At 38.2% G+C, this 15,947-nt stretch overlaps 1 protein-coding gene across 1 annotated transcript in view; it reads right to left on the bottom strand.

Moving 5' to 3' along the window:
• Positions 1 to 15,947, bottom strand: part of SKAP2 (src kinase associated phosphoprotein 2) — a 138,581-nt gene that overhangs the window by 113,987 nt on the left and 8,647 nt on the right. Inside the window, exons 2-3 of the mRNA XM_072412498.1 lie at positions 8,908 to 9,013; positions 1,128 to 1,153 (exon numbers count right to left, since the gene is read on the bottom strand). Of these exons, the coding sequence (XP_072268599.1) occupies positions 1,128 to 1,153; positions 8,908 to 9,013 (132 nt within the window). The remainder of the gene's footprint in view (positions 1 to 1,127; positions 1,154 to 8,907; positions 9,014 to 15,947) is intronic.

The following is a 15,947-nucleotide window of genomic DNA, read 5'->3' as shown; positions in this document are numbered from 1 at the left end:
CTTATCACTTTGGATAACACTTCTTATCCCCCCCTTCACAATGCCTTAACAGAAATGACATGTGCAAGCATATTTGGTCCTTAAAACAGGGTTTTCTGTCTACTTTGCTACTTTAGCCTGTATTAACTTATCAACTTGAATTTGCCTTGTTGTATTTTAGATTTAGTTGGGCTTTAGACTTTATTGCGGTAAATTGGTGCAATTGATTAAGCTGAAAACGTAGATGGCTGAAAAGTGAACTTTATTCTGGGGACAGGGATTGTATCATGGAGCCCAAACTTGACAGAAGTGGTCATATGCATCTAATTGTACTTAGATTAGAAGTTCACCTGCCATTGGTTGATAGTTTGTTTTTTGTTTTTTATAATATGCATACCCCAAGTACATTTTAGTTTGCAAATTAAAATGTATGGTGGCTACAAACTCCTCAGGTATTGTTTGAATTTACAAGAATAAATGAACGGCAAATTTTAGATCTAAAACTAGGAAAGTGATTAAAAGTCTGCAAAGTTTGTATTACTGATCTTTAGTATTGTAATACACGTGGTGTAACTCAACATTTCTACCAATCAAAACACGAACACTTTTTTGAATGAAATGTTTAACCAAAGATTACTTGTTCTGGTTGTAATTGTAAATAAAACAAACAGCACATTGTCTCCAATATAAGGAAGACATTGTTAAAAATGCTTAGTCTGAGATCTGAAACAAGCACGTTGTATTACATGTAAGGACACCACATCTGCTTATCCAGAACCAGATATTTATACATTTAAAAACTTTTTTATCTATTTTATTCAACAAACATATTTTTGTATAAATCTTCTTTTGTCTGTGATCAGGTATCTAACAAGTGGCCACTAAATACTCTATTACTTCTTCAGTGATGTAAAAACATAAAGATAGATTAAAGAGCTATTATGTTTTGTGTCTGTTAAGAGTTAATGATTACAGGCAGGAAGTAGATTCCTTAAAAAAAGTCAGCACTCAGCTGCAGTTTCCCTCTCTACCAGTAGGGTGTGCTATGATCCTCATTTCTGTGTGTTCTGCTCTAAAGCCTGGAAAATCCACTTGGCTATAGCATGGCAGTAAATATGACAGAGGGTTATAAAGTCACAACACATTACCTTTCTCAGGAAAATCTTGTGGGTGGCTAGAAAAAAAAAAAAAAAAGAAATATATACATTAAATTTATGGATTTTTTTTAACAGAAAAAAGATTATACTGATTAAGCAATGCTAAAACATTTTGTAATTTTAAGGCTAAATTCACACTAGTTTTTTAAAGTGATTTTTAGCAGATAAATATATCTTCAAATAGTTAATATTGGAACAAATTGATTATTTATCCTTTTTTTCTGGTGTTTGCCATGCATGCCATGCAATTTTCAGAGGTCACATGCAGCATCCAAGAGTGGTTATTAAAAAATCTACTCCTTTCTACCATAAGGAAATGCCTGTACAAGCATTTGCAAACAGTTGCAGGGTTCTGGGTACCTAGAATTTGTTACTAGGTGCCTAAGAGCACTAAACATTGCAGTTTTTAAACACAAGTCCCCATCAGCTTTAATGTCATGGTGTAACAAAAAGAGGTTTCTCTAGGCACTGCAACCCATACTCTTTTAACACAATAATATGTGATATTTACCATTTACATGACATTTTGTGTTTGAACCATCTTCCCATTTGCTAACCTTAAAGGCCTATTAACGCTCCTTACTGTGCAGTAAAGCATGGTAAATGTGTCCATTACGGCACTTTATGTGTGTTGATGTACTGCGGTGTCACTCATTGTGAATTGCTACTCTACCACACACAAATGTTTTGATGTGAATAACAATCTAAGACATATGTGGTAAAATAAGTTGCAGATGCCACAGGGCAAATGGACATTTTATTTTTTGGTAGTGCATTTTACACCTATTAATACTTACCTATCCCGTGATCAATTGTCACTTATTTGATTACATGGCATTGTCCAAGGAAGTATGTGGTAAGCAATCATTAGAAGTCCTATCTGTGGGACTTGATGCACAATCCTGTGTAATTTGTGTGTTGATTAGCGTCAAACCACCTCCAATTCCGCGCATGATAGCGTTCGGGCCTGGTGTCTGGCCACTTAGATCCAAGCAATGCCTCATGGGCAAATGACAGCTATTTTAAATATATTTCAAGCCATTTTTTTTAAAATTCCAATAAAATATAATATTTTACTGTGCACTAAGGCAACACATACGAGTGTTAAAGGGTTTGTTTTTTTCAGGTATTATTGCCCTTTAGACAGCCATTACCAGCAGTGTATTATATAAATGATTTGCCATGTATACCCTTTGTGATCTTCATGCACCACTGAGAAGTTTGTTCATTTTTTTGGAGAAAACCCCCTCTGGGCTTCAAGTACTGATATATCAGTAGTGTCTGTTAGATTCATATCTGCCGTAGAAAATGACAGCTGGAATCTGCCACTCGGATCTAAATGGTGTTTTGGGGACATATTGACAGTTCTTTTTTTTTTTTTTTTAAATAATTTTTAATAAAAGATATCAAGGTACATACAGAACAATAAGGTTATCACATTGTACAGTTCAAAATCAAACAGCAAGGTAAGGTTTCAACATTGCACATTTTCAAGTCTGCAGCATAACATCCAATAATAAATAATTACTTACATCATATTGAACCAAGCGTGATATATCTATAAGAGGAACCATGACATCTCTAGTTTTCCAAAAATTTTTATAAGAGAGAAAAAGAGAAGACGAAATAACCAACTTAAAAAAAGGGGGGGGGGGGAGAAAAGAGGGAGAGAAGAAAGAGAAAGAAGGAAGGAGGAAGGAGGGGGGGGGGGGGGGGGTTATTGACCAGCTATACAGTCAGTCACATCTCAGATATAGCAACAAAATACAATTAGGCACCCACCTTAGTACACTCAGATTTTCAGGGGAGGGGTTGTAATAGGCGGCAATATTCCTCAGTAGTGGTAAAGTGGATCCAGTGGTACCAGGTCTGAGCGAATTTTTCCGCTCTCTTAGCGTCAGTGGATATCAAATCCTCCATTTGATATATATCAGCAACCCTTTTCAACCAATGTACTACAGTCGGAGGGGCAGTATTCTTCCACAGGGTTGGGATACAGGCCTTAGCTGCGTTGAGAAGGTGTCTCAATAGAGAATTACTTTACCACTTGCAGGACATGTCCGAAACATGGAGGAGTGCCAGGGCCGGATTGCATCTAATATCCACTTCTGTAAGTTTTAAGATGATATCAGCCACCGAGCCCCAGTATGATTGTAGTTTAGAACATTCCCAGAAAACATGAAGCAACGTACCCTGTGCGTCACCACATCTCCAGCAAGTGCTATCCGAGCCCGTGAAAATCTTAGCACGTTTCACCGGTGTTCTGTACCAACGAGTGGCCAGTTTGTAATTGGTTTCCTGATATTGTTGCAGATAGACGCCTTATGGCAGACATGGAGTAACATATCTCTCTGAGCATCTGTAAAACGGGTGTTTAAGTCAGCTTCCCACCGGGTCACAAATAAGGGGAGCTGCAGCGTGTACACAGATAACAGAGTTTGGTAAGCATGGGAGAGTGTACCCCGCATAGGTTGACCAGAGGCACACAGGGCCTTCAGAGGCAGGAGTGATCGGGCTAATATATTGGGCCGTGGCACAGATCTCAAAACATAGGTAAGTTGTATGTGACGCCAGGGCGACAACGAGGGGAGATGCCTGTCCATTTGTAAAGTCGAAATATGTAGCCACTCCCCATTGTGCATGAAATGGGACGCTCTATACACTCCCAGGGCACGCCCAAAACTGGAGACATTGGGGATGGGTATGCGATTATGTTTTGAGAGGAGAAGTATTTAGCGACTACTTTCAAGGTCTCGCCAATCAGTGGATGGTTGGACATCGCCGCCCTGGCCGCCGGTGTCGTCCAGGCCAGTGTGTTAATTGGGGCAGTGGAGCAAGCATCCTCCAGTCCAACCCACAATTTGGAACGTCCATTAGTGCACCAATCCAGTAGCCTGAACAAGTGCACTGCCTGATGGTATAGAACTGGGTCAGGGAATGCCATTCCTCCGTTGGCTTTGGGGAGTCTCAATATTGTCATCCTAATTCTGGGCAACCCTGTGAGCCAAATAAATTTTACAAATTCCGAGCAGAATTTCCGCAAAACAAAGAGCGGGATATGTATCGGGAGGGCTTGTCGCATATACAACAGTGTAGGCATAACATTCATTTTAAGCACATTGCACCTCCGAAACTAGGTAAATGCCATCTGCCTCCATTTCTGTAAATCACTTCGGATTTTGTTCAGTAGAGGGATAAAGTTAAGGTCTACTACTCGCGTCAGGTTAGCAGGAATCTGCATGCCCAGGTAAGAAATAGCCTTGTTGGACCACTTAAAGGGGAAAGAGGGGGCCAATGCCTCCCTAGTTGCTCGGGAAAGAGTAACACTCTGTGCCTCTGACTTTTGCAGATTTATTTTGTAATTAGAGAGCGAGGCATACCTATCCAACTCCCGCATAAGAATAGGTAATGTGGTTACTGGTTCTGCAACGTAAAAAAGTAGGTCATCCGCGTAAGCAGCTACCTTATGTTCATTAGGGCCAATCTGGACTCCCCTGATATCCCCATTAGCACGGATCAAATGTAGAAGGGGCTCCAGGGTCAACACGAAAAGTGAAGGAGATAGCGGGCACCCCTGCCTCGTCCTATTGGTTATGTGAAAAGGATGGGAGAGTCCATCGTTAACTCGTACTCTATCCAACATCTCTATCCAGCGCAGGATATGAGGGGGGAGGCCCAGGTGTGTCAGTGTGGAGAGCAAAAATGTCCAGTCCACCCGGTCAAATGCCTTCTCAGCATCAGTAGAGAGGAGCATTAGAGGGATTTTATGGGCATGTGCATAGTCAATAATATTCAGGGTACGGATCGTGTTGTCCCTGGCTTCCCTTAGCGGGAGAAAACCGCTCTGGTCAGGGTGGACAATATCATTCAGTATCGGAGTCAGCCTATGTGCCAATATGCCAGCAAAAAGTTTCAAATCACAGTTAAGCAGTGATATTGGTCTATAGTTGGAGCATAGGAGGGGGTCTTTGTCTGGTTTGAGTATCACCGATATATGGGCCGCTAATGTGTCTTGGGGGAAAATGTGGCCATCGGAGAGCGCATTCAGTACCGTAACTAGGTGAGGGCCCAATACGTGAAAAAATTTCTTGTAATAGGCCAATGTCAGGCCATCTGGGCCGGGAGCCTTCCCTGAAGCTGCTCGGCGTATTACTGCCTGTAGCTCAAGCAGTGTGATCGGTTTATCTAGCGCCTCTATAATTTCTGATGACAGTGTAGGCAAATCGGAGGCACTGAGATACTCCCGCGATCTGACGGTCGGGAGGGGACATACCACCAGAATCTACTCGCAGGTTATACAGCTGACTGTAGTAATCATGGAAGGTTTTAGCAATATCAGAGATAGCATGTGCTAAGGTACCCAAGGGGGTTTTGGTTTTAGGAATATACATAGCCGCCTTCTTGGATCTGAGTGCCCTGGCTAATGCCCTACCACAGTGATTGGCGTGTTCATAATAGTATCGTTTACATCAGGTGAGTTGTTCTTTAGCCTTATCCCTGTATAGAGAGTTAATTTGTGTACGAGTGGCGAGTAGATGGGACTCTAAGTCCGCTGTTGGGAGCCTTTTGTGTATCGTCTCTAAACGATGCAGCTCCTGTAGCAACGTGTCAAGTCTTTGCTTGTTTAGTCTTTTAAGTCTACAGCCCTGTTGTATGAACAGACCTCTAATATAACATTTGTGGGCCTCCCATACATGGAGCGGGTTATCTGTAGATTCCGCGTTACTGGCAAAGAAAAGGGAAAGTTCTTCCTCAATCATTGCAGACAGTTCAGGGTCTTCAAGCTGTGTCTCATTAAGCCTCCAAGCACTGGGTTTACAGTCATGGTGCCTCCCAGAGATCTCTATCATAACGGGGCCGTGGTCAGAGAAAGTTATGGAACCAATACTCGAGTCAATGACTTGTGAGATAGCATCATGGGACACCAGGAAGTAATCAAGTCTAGAGTAGGTACTGTGTACTGCGGAGTAGAATGTATAATCCCTATCTCCAGGGTGTTGAATGCGCCAGATATCTATTAATTGATTGTCATGTAGCAGTGCTTTATGATAGGAGAAAGGTAGATGTGAACGGCCCTTGGACACGTCCAAGGACAGGTTCAGAGTTAGATTAAAATCTCCCCCGATTATAACGGTACCTTTGCCCACCTCAGATAGAAGGGTCAGTATATACTCAAGGATGGTCAACTGGCCGGTGTTGGGCAGATATATATTTACAAATGTGAACATCTGCTTCTCTATCGTACCCTGGACAAGGAGGTAACGACCTCCTGGATCCACTTTACACAGAGAGAGGGACCATGGGAGAGAACCATCTAATAGGATACTCACTCCCCTAGATTTGGAATCAGGTGAGGTACTGTGATAACTGTATTTGGCTTGTTTATTATGCAGGACCGGGATCTTGTCATGGCGGAAATGTGTCCCTTTCAGAAAAACAATATGACTTCTGCATTTCCGGAGGGTGTTAAATAGGATTGAACGTTTAGAGGGAGAGTTTAGTCCCTTAACATTCAGAGATGTGAGTGTAATGGTCATAGTTTGTTTGGGTCAAATGGAGGGGCCTGTGATGGGAGGGGGAAGGGTGGGGGAAAGCAGTTGAGAATAAGAGAAAAAAGAAGGAAAAAATTAGAAAGTTCATAAAATAAGGTACACAAAGAACAGCAAGAAAAACAAAATAAATTATAATGACAGTTCTTAGCTAACACTTTGTCACATGATTACCATTGTGGCTGATTTATAAAAATTGAATGAAAGTAGATTTTTACCAAAACCAACTCAATTCTGGGTTGCATAAGTATTTAATAATATAGACAATGAAACAGCTAGGTGTTAAATATAGCACATTTATTTATGTATCATCAATATATGTAAGACCAAAAAGATTGCACATATAAATCCATTTCTAATTGTCCAAATGTATATAATTTTATAGTGGATATACTTTTTGATTTACAATATTTTATTTTTGTTAAAATTAATGCTACACTGACATCTTGTTTTCAGGGTGATATTGGAGTATTCATTTGTCAGGAGCCAAGTGACATGTTTGTTCATGTGACAACTCTTATGTGTAAAATGTTACATAAATGATATTTGGCCATTTTGCTAGAACTGTAAAATTAGCATTAGGTCAATCAATATGTGTGTATGTCTGATCTGTATGTGTCATGAATAATGTCAGAAACTGGATAATGTTGACATGTAGATAATGGATGATTGGAATTAATTATTGCTGTTAGAGAGCCACATTCATGGTAGACGCCAGTACAGATGTCTGGGACAGATGTATATAATAGATTTTAACTTTGGGTTTCTTCAAATCCATAAAACAAAAGAAAGCAATGTATTAATTATGTGAATAAAATATATACAACTGGAGTACTTCTAAAACATTTAGAAGCAGATACACAATACTATTGTTTGTACATGATATGCAGAAGATATATTCAGGCACTTGACTCCTTTTTTATTATGTTCTTTAGAAAAGTATCAAGAGCAGACATAGGGCCTGATTTATTAAAGCTCTCCAAGGTCGGAGAAGATAGACTTTCATCTGTGAATCTGGGTGATCCAGCAAACCTGGGATGGATCTGGTCCAGGATTGAAAACATTTGCTAACAAATAGCAAATCACTTTTAAGAAATCTATTTCTGGTTTGCTGGACCACCCAGCTTCACTGATGAAATTGTATCCTCTCCTGTGTTGGAGAGCTATAATAAATCGGGGCCATAGAGTTTATGCAACAGGGCCTAACCAACATGCATGCCATTCTGAACTTCTAATAAGAGAAGCTTTAGATGGCCCAGGTAGGTATTATATCTGAAGAGCAACCAATATCCCAAATGGGTCCTTAAATGCTTGGAAACACTGCAAGGGAACCTTATGCAATATAAAGCGTAGTTCTTAGAAGCAGTACCTATTAGCAACCAATCGGAGTGTAGTCTGCTTGGACTAGAACAAGATACGTTCTGTTATATGTTAGGGCACTTACCAAAAAGTTTTAACTAATTCTAAATCTATAGCTCTTATTTGTCTTAATCGCCCCCGTGCATTAGCTGAATTGTCAGGGATCCAGAAATTACCTGAAGTCTGATAGTTGATGTTTGACCACTGTCATCGCTCTGATAACAGAAGGCAGTGTGTAAGGTCAGGCAGCAGACAGACCAACAATGGTCAAAGTGACCATGTGCTTGCTAGGTGATGGTTAGTGAAAAGGTTCTTGGTAGTGGTGTACCAACAGATGACATCGTTGGGAATGTAAATTGCAGGTTCTGGGCATAAAGTGTTCAAATGGTAGCATAGGTCACCAGTGAGTTATCAAATAGACATTGGCTGTTTAACATCCCAGCATGCAGAAGATCCTCTAAAACATTAGTTTATAGCAGTGTTTAAAAATCCTGAGAAGGAGAAAAAGCCAAACCATTGCAAAGGAGAGAGGTGAAACTTAAAAATACATTTATACCCTGGCCGATATAGTCACAAAATGTGTTTGATAACATCTTTACTACAACTTTATTCACATTGGATGACCAGGTTGGTGAACAATCTTAAAAAACCCTCCATTTTTCTTCATAATGAGCTTTATCAAAATTACTTGGTATAATATTACTCCACACTCATTTGCTTGCTCTCTAGGCCAATTAGACAGCACATATCTGTGAGTTCATCATCATTACCATGCCTCTAGTTATAAAATCATTTTCCATCTGTATAATTTTGCTCACTTTTGAAAAACTGTATATAAAAGGATATTTTTTTGATGTACTTACTTAAGTTTAACATCTTTAATTTTCCTTATCAGGCTCTCTTTCTTATCTTTTGCCTTCTTTGATAAGTTTTCTCCTTTTAACACATCTGATAGAAAGGTTTCCAGCTCTAGAAAAAAAGTAGTTGAGACAATGAGACAAACATTTTATTTAGAGACTATTATTTATATATATATATATATATATATATATATATATATATAGATAGATAGATATTATGTCCCCAATGAAAATATACCAATGAAAATATAATATGTTAATCTGTTGCATACATTAGCTCAGTGTTTTTCAATCAGGGTTCAATGGAACCCTAGAGTTCCTCCAGGTATTCCCTGAGCAATGAACAATTTGTGCTTCTCAGGTCGGTTTTGGTGACACCAATGATCTGTTTGGCTATCTGTAAGGATGACATTATTCCCACAGGCCAATAATGTAAAACTAATTCTTCCAAATGACCACCACACTAATATACTGTGAGTTGTGGAGATATAATTTATAGCAGGTGTTCCCTGAGGACATCAACTTTATTTCAAGGGTTCTTTTATATTAAAAATGTCAAGAAAGGCTAAATTAGCCTTTTTATAAAGATAGGTGATATGTAGAATGTGGCATTACAGTATTTGCTGCAACATTGCACATGAAATTCCAGCCTTTTCAGGAGTTTCTTTATTTTCAAACAGGGACTGCGTCAACATAACTTTATGGGCAAATACAGCATGCCTTGAACATTGTTGGAGATGCTTGAGAATTTATTACAGGTGTAGTTGACCTGTATTTACCATCTTCAGTTACTTTGCATTCTTATAGACTTGTATTGGTAAAGAAGTAGCTCTAAAGCCTGTCGATATTGGCCCTATGGGTGGCATTTTATAGCACGATAGCTGTATTTTCATTAAGAAGTTATTTTCATCATGAGAATCATTCAGGTATTATTGCTTACAGTGTAAAAATATTTCAGTGTTCTGTTGAAGGTATTTTTTGAGTGATAGTATTTTATTTGTCATCATACTATTATTTTTGTCTTCAAAAGAAACAAAGAATGGTTCCTCTTTTGAAGCTAAACAGTTAAATACATGAACAGATGAAATACATAAACAGGGTTTTTTTTTTACCAACCAAGGGGGATTTTTACAACAATGCCACATGGTACACCCCTATGCCAGATATGTTTTAAAATATGAATTTAGCAACTGGGTGCTTTGTGGGATCTTCCCATACCAAGGACATAGTAGGCCACAGTAATTAGGTGCCCACCTACATTCCCAACAACTTGCTTCATTCTTGGTATCTTACAGGTGCCAGGAATAATCTGAGATCTTATATCACATTTCAGATGATGTACAGTGTACACAAAAGATAAAGAATTGCCAGGGAACAGGAAGAAGCTTACATAATATCTCTTAAATTAATATTATTATTAGACAGTATTTATATAGCACCAACATATTACACAGTGATGTACATTAAATATGGGTTGCAAATGACAGACAGATACAGACAGTGACACAGGAGGAGAGGACCCTGCTCAGAAAAGCTAGCAATCTAAGAGGAGGGGAAGGTAGCACACAATAGGAGGGGAAACTCAAAATCTCTACCTGTGAGCAGTTGTTTTATTTTTAAAATTTAGTTCCACTTAAAAAAAGCTGCATATTTAAAGAAACCCTGTCAGCTTGCTATTTATTGCAAAAGGGACAGGATTTCTTTAAAGTCCACACCCATCATAGTTTTATTTACTTTTACAATAGTGCCCCCTTTCACCTACCATTTTAGTGCTGCGAAAATAATATGTGACCTTCTCCGATGATGCAACTTTTTTTTCGATACAAATATTGTAAAAGAGGTGAGGTTATCACTTTATGTAAACTTTATGTCAACTTTTGTTCTATTGACAATTTTAGATTGCCCCTTTCTTTCTCAGTAATGATGGTCTCCAGGTCAAATAAAAAGAGTGAATCTTCCCAGCCAGGACACAGATAGAAATATCATCCTTAAGTAGGGGTCCAGCTGACCCATGAGAAGCATTTTTTGGGGACCTAGCTTGGTTTGCACTATCCAGACCAGTAGTGAATGTAGTATGACAAAAAGCACTTGTTTGAGAGATCTAATGACCCATAGTTTATACATGTTCTGGGAATTCCTATTTGTCCTAAAACAAATTTTCTCTCTATTTAACTTCTTTCTAACCAACTCCAGAACATGTATCCTAATAAACAAATTTGTTTGGCGATTCTAAAGTTTTTATCAGTTATCAGAATGAAATACTTATTAATTCTTAGCTTAGATGTAAAACTGCAATGGTTTACCAAAGTTATTTAACTATTTTGTTGTTGTCTATTATACTAAAGTATTAAGAGAAGATGGGAACACTGCACTTCACTATACATTACCAGTCCTCAGACTTTCCTTGTGCTGTGAATAGATTGTGCAGTTCATTTTTCAGTGTACTGCTTCAATAACCCTCCTGCACAGTTAATCAGGACCCTCAATAAAACTTCTACAAAATTTGACACCGTTGATAAATGACCTTTTCCAGTTAAATAAGGATGCTTTTAGGAAGGACCATTCTTAAGGAAACATTTTTGTAACACTGCAGGCACTTCAAGTGACACTGCATTGTTTTATTACTTTTCCAAGTATATGTAACATAAATAATCTAAAATTTTACTGTTACAATTTTACATTTTAACACAGTGTTCATGTGAAATGTTTTCTGTGATAAATGTGCCAATTTAGTTAGCATGTTAAAGAGTATATAGTATAGTATCTATTACCTTTTCTTGGTTTTACATGCTCATGCATAGCTAAAAAATAAGCTAAACTCTAGGCACTCAGTTACCTGCACTTAGGTAAAATACACCTATGTGTAGTGTCTTAACTGCCAAAATATTTGTAGGTCTTATGATCTAGACTTCCCTATCTAACAATACAGGTTGAGTTGACCAGCTGAATACTGGTCAGCTCTAATAAGTCAGGGATCAGGTTTTTGGACTCGGGGGAAGATTTGTAATAGGACAAGAGATTTTAGTTTTAGGAGCAGGTAAAGCTCTGTACTAGGATTTTGGTTTTGGGAAAAGAGAAATTTGTACTGGGACGTGTGGGGTTGGGAGTTTTGCCTTAAAATAATTTACCTGGGAGACAAAATTTGTGCTTTAGGGCAGGGTTTCTGAGGGTTGGATTTTTGCTTGTGCTTCTTGTAATATAGACAGCTGACCTCTGCATTCTGTGAGTTATGTACTGCTGACCCTCACACTGTCCATAAGACACTCCAGACCCGTTTGCTTTGTACAAAACACTCTCCTGACCCCTGCATTGGGTGCATTACACAATCCTGATGACAGCACTTTGTACATTATGCATTTCTAACCCCTGTACTTTTTATGTTAAGATACACCTGACCTCTGCTTTAAATACTCAAATATAAAATTACTAGTTATGGAACATAAATTTTGCCACTGGTAAACTCTCAATTTAAAAATGCTAGATACCTGGCTGGCATGCCTATTAACTGGATTATTTACTTTTTGTTACTGACCCAGAAGAAATATATAGATAAGGACTTTTTTTTATATAATCTACATATTCTTCATTCATGAGTATTATCATATTATTCAGGCAACCAACATTTTCAGGAGCAGTAGCATCCAAATTGCTATTTTGACATTTTATTTTTACTTGGACTATACCCCTATGCCATTATGGAGTGAATAATAGAGGCATCTGTCAAATGCAGCCTTCACCGGATCCTCAATAACCAGCCTGTTGTTGTTTCCATATTAGTACCATTCAGATAATTTGAGCCTGGGAAAACATTTATTTGTTCACCAGAGTGAACTAGGGAAGGTTTGACTGGAGAAACAACTACAATCAAAGGCCATTCCAAATTAGATTTCTGTGGGTCAAGGAGAGTGTACTATGTAACCATGCCATGGTGACTCACTGACTGGTGACCATAACAAAGGGTAGAGTATGTAAAGAACAAATGTTTAAATTTTTAGGACATGGTAAAATATTTCAGCATCAGCTTCCCTTGAGACTGTTTGGCTTAACATGACAAGAGAAGTTAGTGCCAGAGGACTTCTCTGATAATGGACTTCTCTGATGATAATAATATATATATGTGAAAATAAGCACATATCTATCAGTAACAATTTCTCATAAATACCATTATTTGATCAACCAAACAGGGTTCCCATTGTGTACAAGTTACACTAAAGTCACTTTATTGCAAGATTGAGCTTTGCTTCTATGCTGGGCAAAACAGAAGGTTTGCTTTTCTGGTAGCCATGTGCTCCCAACACAAATGACCTACAAAAATAATTTGTAGATGGAAGGAGTATGGTCCTTCCAGTTCTACCACAGATGCAATATTCCTTGTTGCTTTTCCCCCTATGCTGCCATCTTAGCCTGCTCCTTTTTTTGGTTAGGATTCCTCATCCATCTGCACTAGCCAGGTTGGGATGGCAAAGCTCTGGTGCGTGCACAGGAGAGGTTATTTTTCTTGGAATAAGGTTTTAAAAAAGAGTTAGAATAAAGATTAAGATTAAAATAAAATTGTGCCAATATTGTACATTGAGCTATGAATAGGTGGCTCATTATACAGAAAATAATAAAAATATGCTCCAGGGTAGGTTGAACAATCTCTGACTAAATCTTTAAAATCTCACAGAAGCCAAGTGCATTTTGGTACACGTACCTCTGAGTACGGAGGATCATGTGAATCGCTCTAGCGCTGAACCCCAAATTGCCCTGCAAATCCAGTGAATCAATGCTTACACAGGACTTTATTTTAGCAACAGTGGGGTGAAAAAGAGGTAAGTGTATGCAGCAGTTTGCTGTTACCAACCAAAGCATAGCTTTATTTTAAGTAAAACTGCAAGTCATATGAAAAATAAACTAGCCCATATTTTCATAAAGTAGGAAAAGGTTTTAGGAAAGCCAACTCAGGAACCAGGTTAACCAGGAAAGTCTAGCATAGATAAGGAAGAAAAAGTATTAAAAATGTTAACACGACATTCCTTCCGAAAATAGATAGCGTTATTTGTTTAGCTACTGTTTACATTAACAATCTTGACTGGCTCTGAGTTCCCTCCAGAGGGAAAATGTACTGCTATACTTAAAGGAACAGCTAATACAAGCGCAGAGGGATCCAAGTAGAGATAAGTGATAACATACCATTTACAAATTACTTAGTGTCAATTACACAGAGAAATGATTTGTGAAAAGAGAGATAAAATGTACCGCAAGCACTTGGGTAAAATAGAGCAGAGGAAAATGCTTTAAAATGAAATAGGATGATCACCTCAGACAATCTTAACTGCTTAGATAAACTGCATATGTCTTATGTATGTATGTATATGGAGATGAATATGCAGGCATATGACTCCAGGTGCAAATTTTAAAGGGCAAGCATGAGAGTCTTTGGAATGCATCTAAAAGCTGAACTCTGAGCAGATATAAAAGACACAAAATAATTCAGCTTTATATTTATTAATGCATAATTAAATGTATTTTTAAATGCAGCATAAGCACCCAAATTAGAGCAGATATTACCAGTGGTGGCTGTGACTACAGATCCGAAGTGTGCCACACGAAAAAATGGGCATGGTTAAAAAGCACATATTAGTTAAAAAGAGTCTAAGCGTACTTATAGTACACTATGAACACCTTTGTCATTGTCCTAGTAACCAAAAAACTACATTGTCACAAGAGAGAGTTTTTAGAGAAGCGTGTTACTTAAAATCAAATATCATTTTGTAAACTCCTTTTGTTTCAGACAGAGGTGACATGAAATAGGGAATGTACAGAATGGGATGGTGTGGAATAGGGAATGTACAGCACAGCATACAAAAATGATGCAGTATACAAATGGGAAGTTTATAATACAATGAGAAGTGTACAAAATAAGTTGGTGCTGCATGGGAAAAGTACAGTGCAGAGTGCAAAACAATGTGGTAAGGAACAGGAAATGTACAGCACAGTGCGCAGGATGAGGTCAAATAGGAAATGTAAAGCATGCAGAATGGGGTGGAGTGGAATATGGAATGTACAGGGTGGTATACAAAATAAGGCTGTGTGGAATTTACTTATTGGATTCATATTCTTTTTTTTAATACTTACATACCCACTCCAGGCTTTGTGTTGTTCACAGGGTCCAGGAAAACCAACAATTTCTGCACCTAAAAAAAGGGGTTCATCCCTTTGGCTTGCATTCATTCTAGCAGAACTCCATGCGAGCTCTGCCTCAAACCCCAGCTAGCCCCAAGGACAAGCTATTGCCCTTAAAGTGATGGTAGTGGGGTGGCCTGTGCTTTATACCAGGCCATGGGATTCCTGGTAATCAATATGCCTTACTCAAAGGCAACTAAGCAAAAGCAGGATTCCCATTAACTTCCTTTCTCTTGCTACATCAGAATCCCTCCTATTGTGTAATACTTTCCCCACCTGGGCAGGGTTTTTTCCTTCTTCTCTGTCATTGTTTGTAGTTGTCTGTCATTTGCAACCCCAATTTCATGTATAACGCTGCATAAAATATTAGCACTAAATACATACAGTGTATTAATAATATTAATAATTATTATTATTCAGCAAGCAAGGATTAAGAATGAAAAATAGTCGTCCTGTAAATTGAACCCACGTATGAACATGTAAGACGTTTTACTACCAGTTTACAAAGTTATTCAAATGCATCAGAGGTTAACCCAGAGGTAAATCAGCAATCTGCAGTGAACATGCATTTTCATAGACAAGCATCAGAAACCACAGCAAACTTTTCTAAATCAGTTTTTCGAACAGATTTCAGATCTGTTTTCATTTTTTTCCCTAAAATGTACAGTTTCTGAGTTATGAGTACTATTATAGTTAACATAGTACATGCATGTATTTTGTACTAAAACACAAGCACCATTGAAGTGAATGTTAATACATCTTCAGTGTGAAATAAAATAAGGCACACTGTGGTATGGAGCAGTGTCAGTCAGGTACCATTGTTTCTTCAGAAATGCTTATGTATGATTTTCTTGTGTACTCTTTGTCTGGATTGTCGC

The sequence above is a fragment of the Pyxicephalus adspersus genome, chromosome 5 (genome assembly GCF_032062135.1).
Source record: "Pyxicephalus adspersus chromosome 5, UCB_Pads_2.0, whole genome shotgun sequence".
Classification (NCBI taxonomy): Eukaryota; Metazoa; Chordata; class Amphibia; order Anura; family Pyxicephalidae; genus Pyxicephalus; species Pyxicephalus adspersus.
Note: the sequence above shows the minus strand (reverse complement) of the source record. Positions and strands in the feature narration are given on the sequence as shown.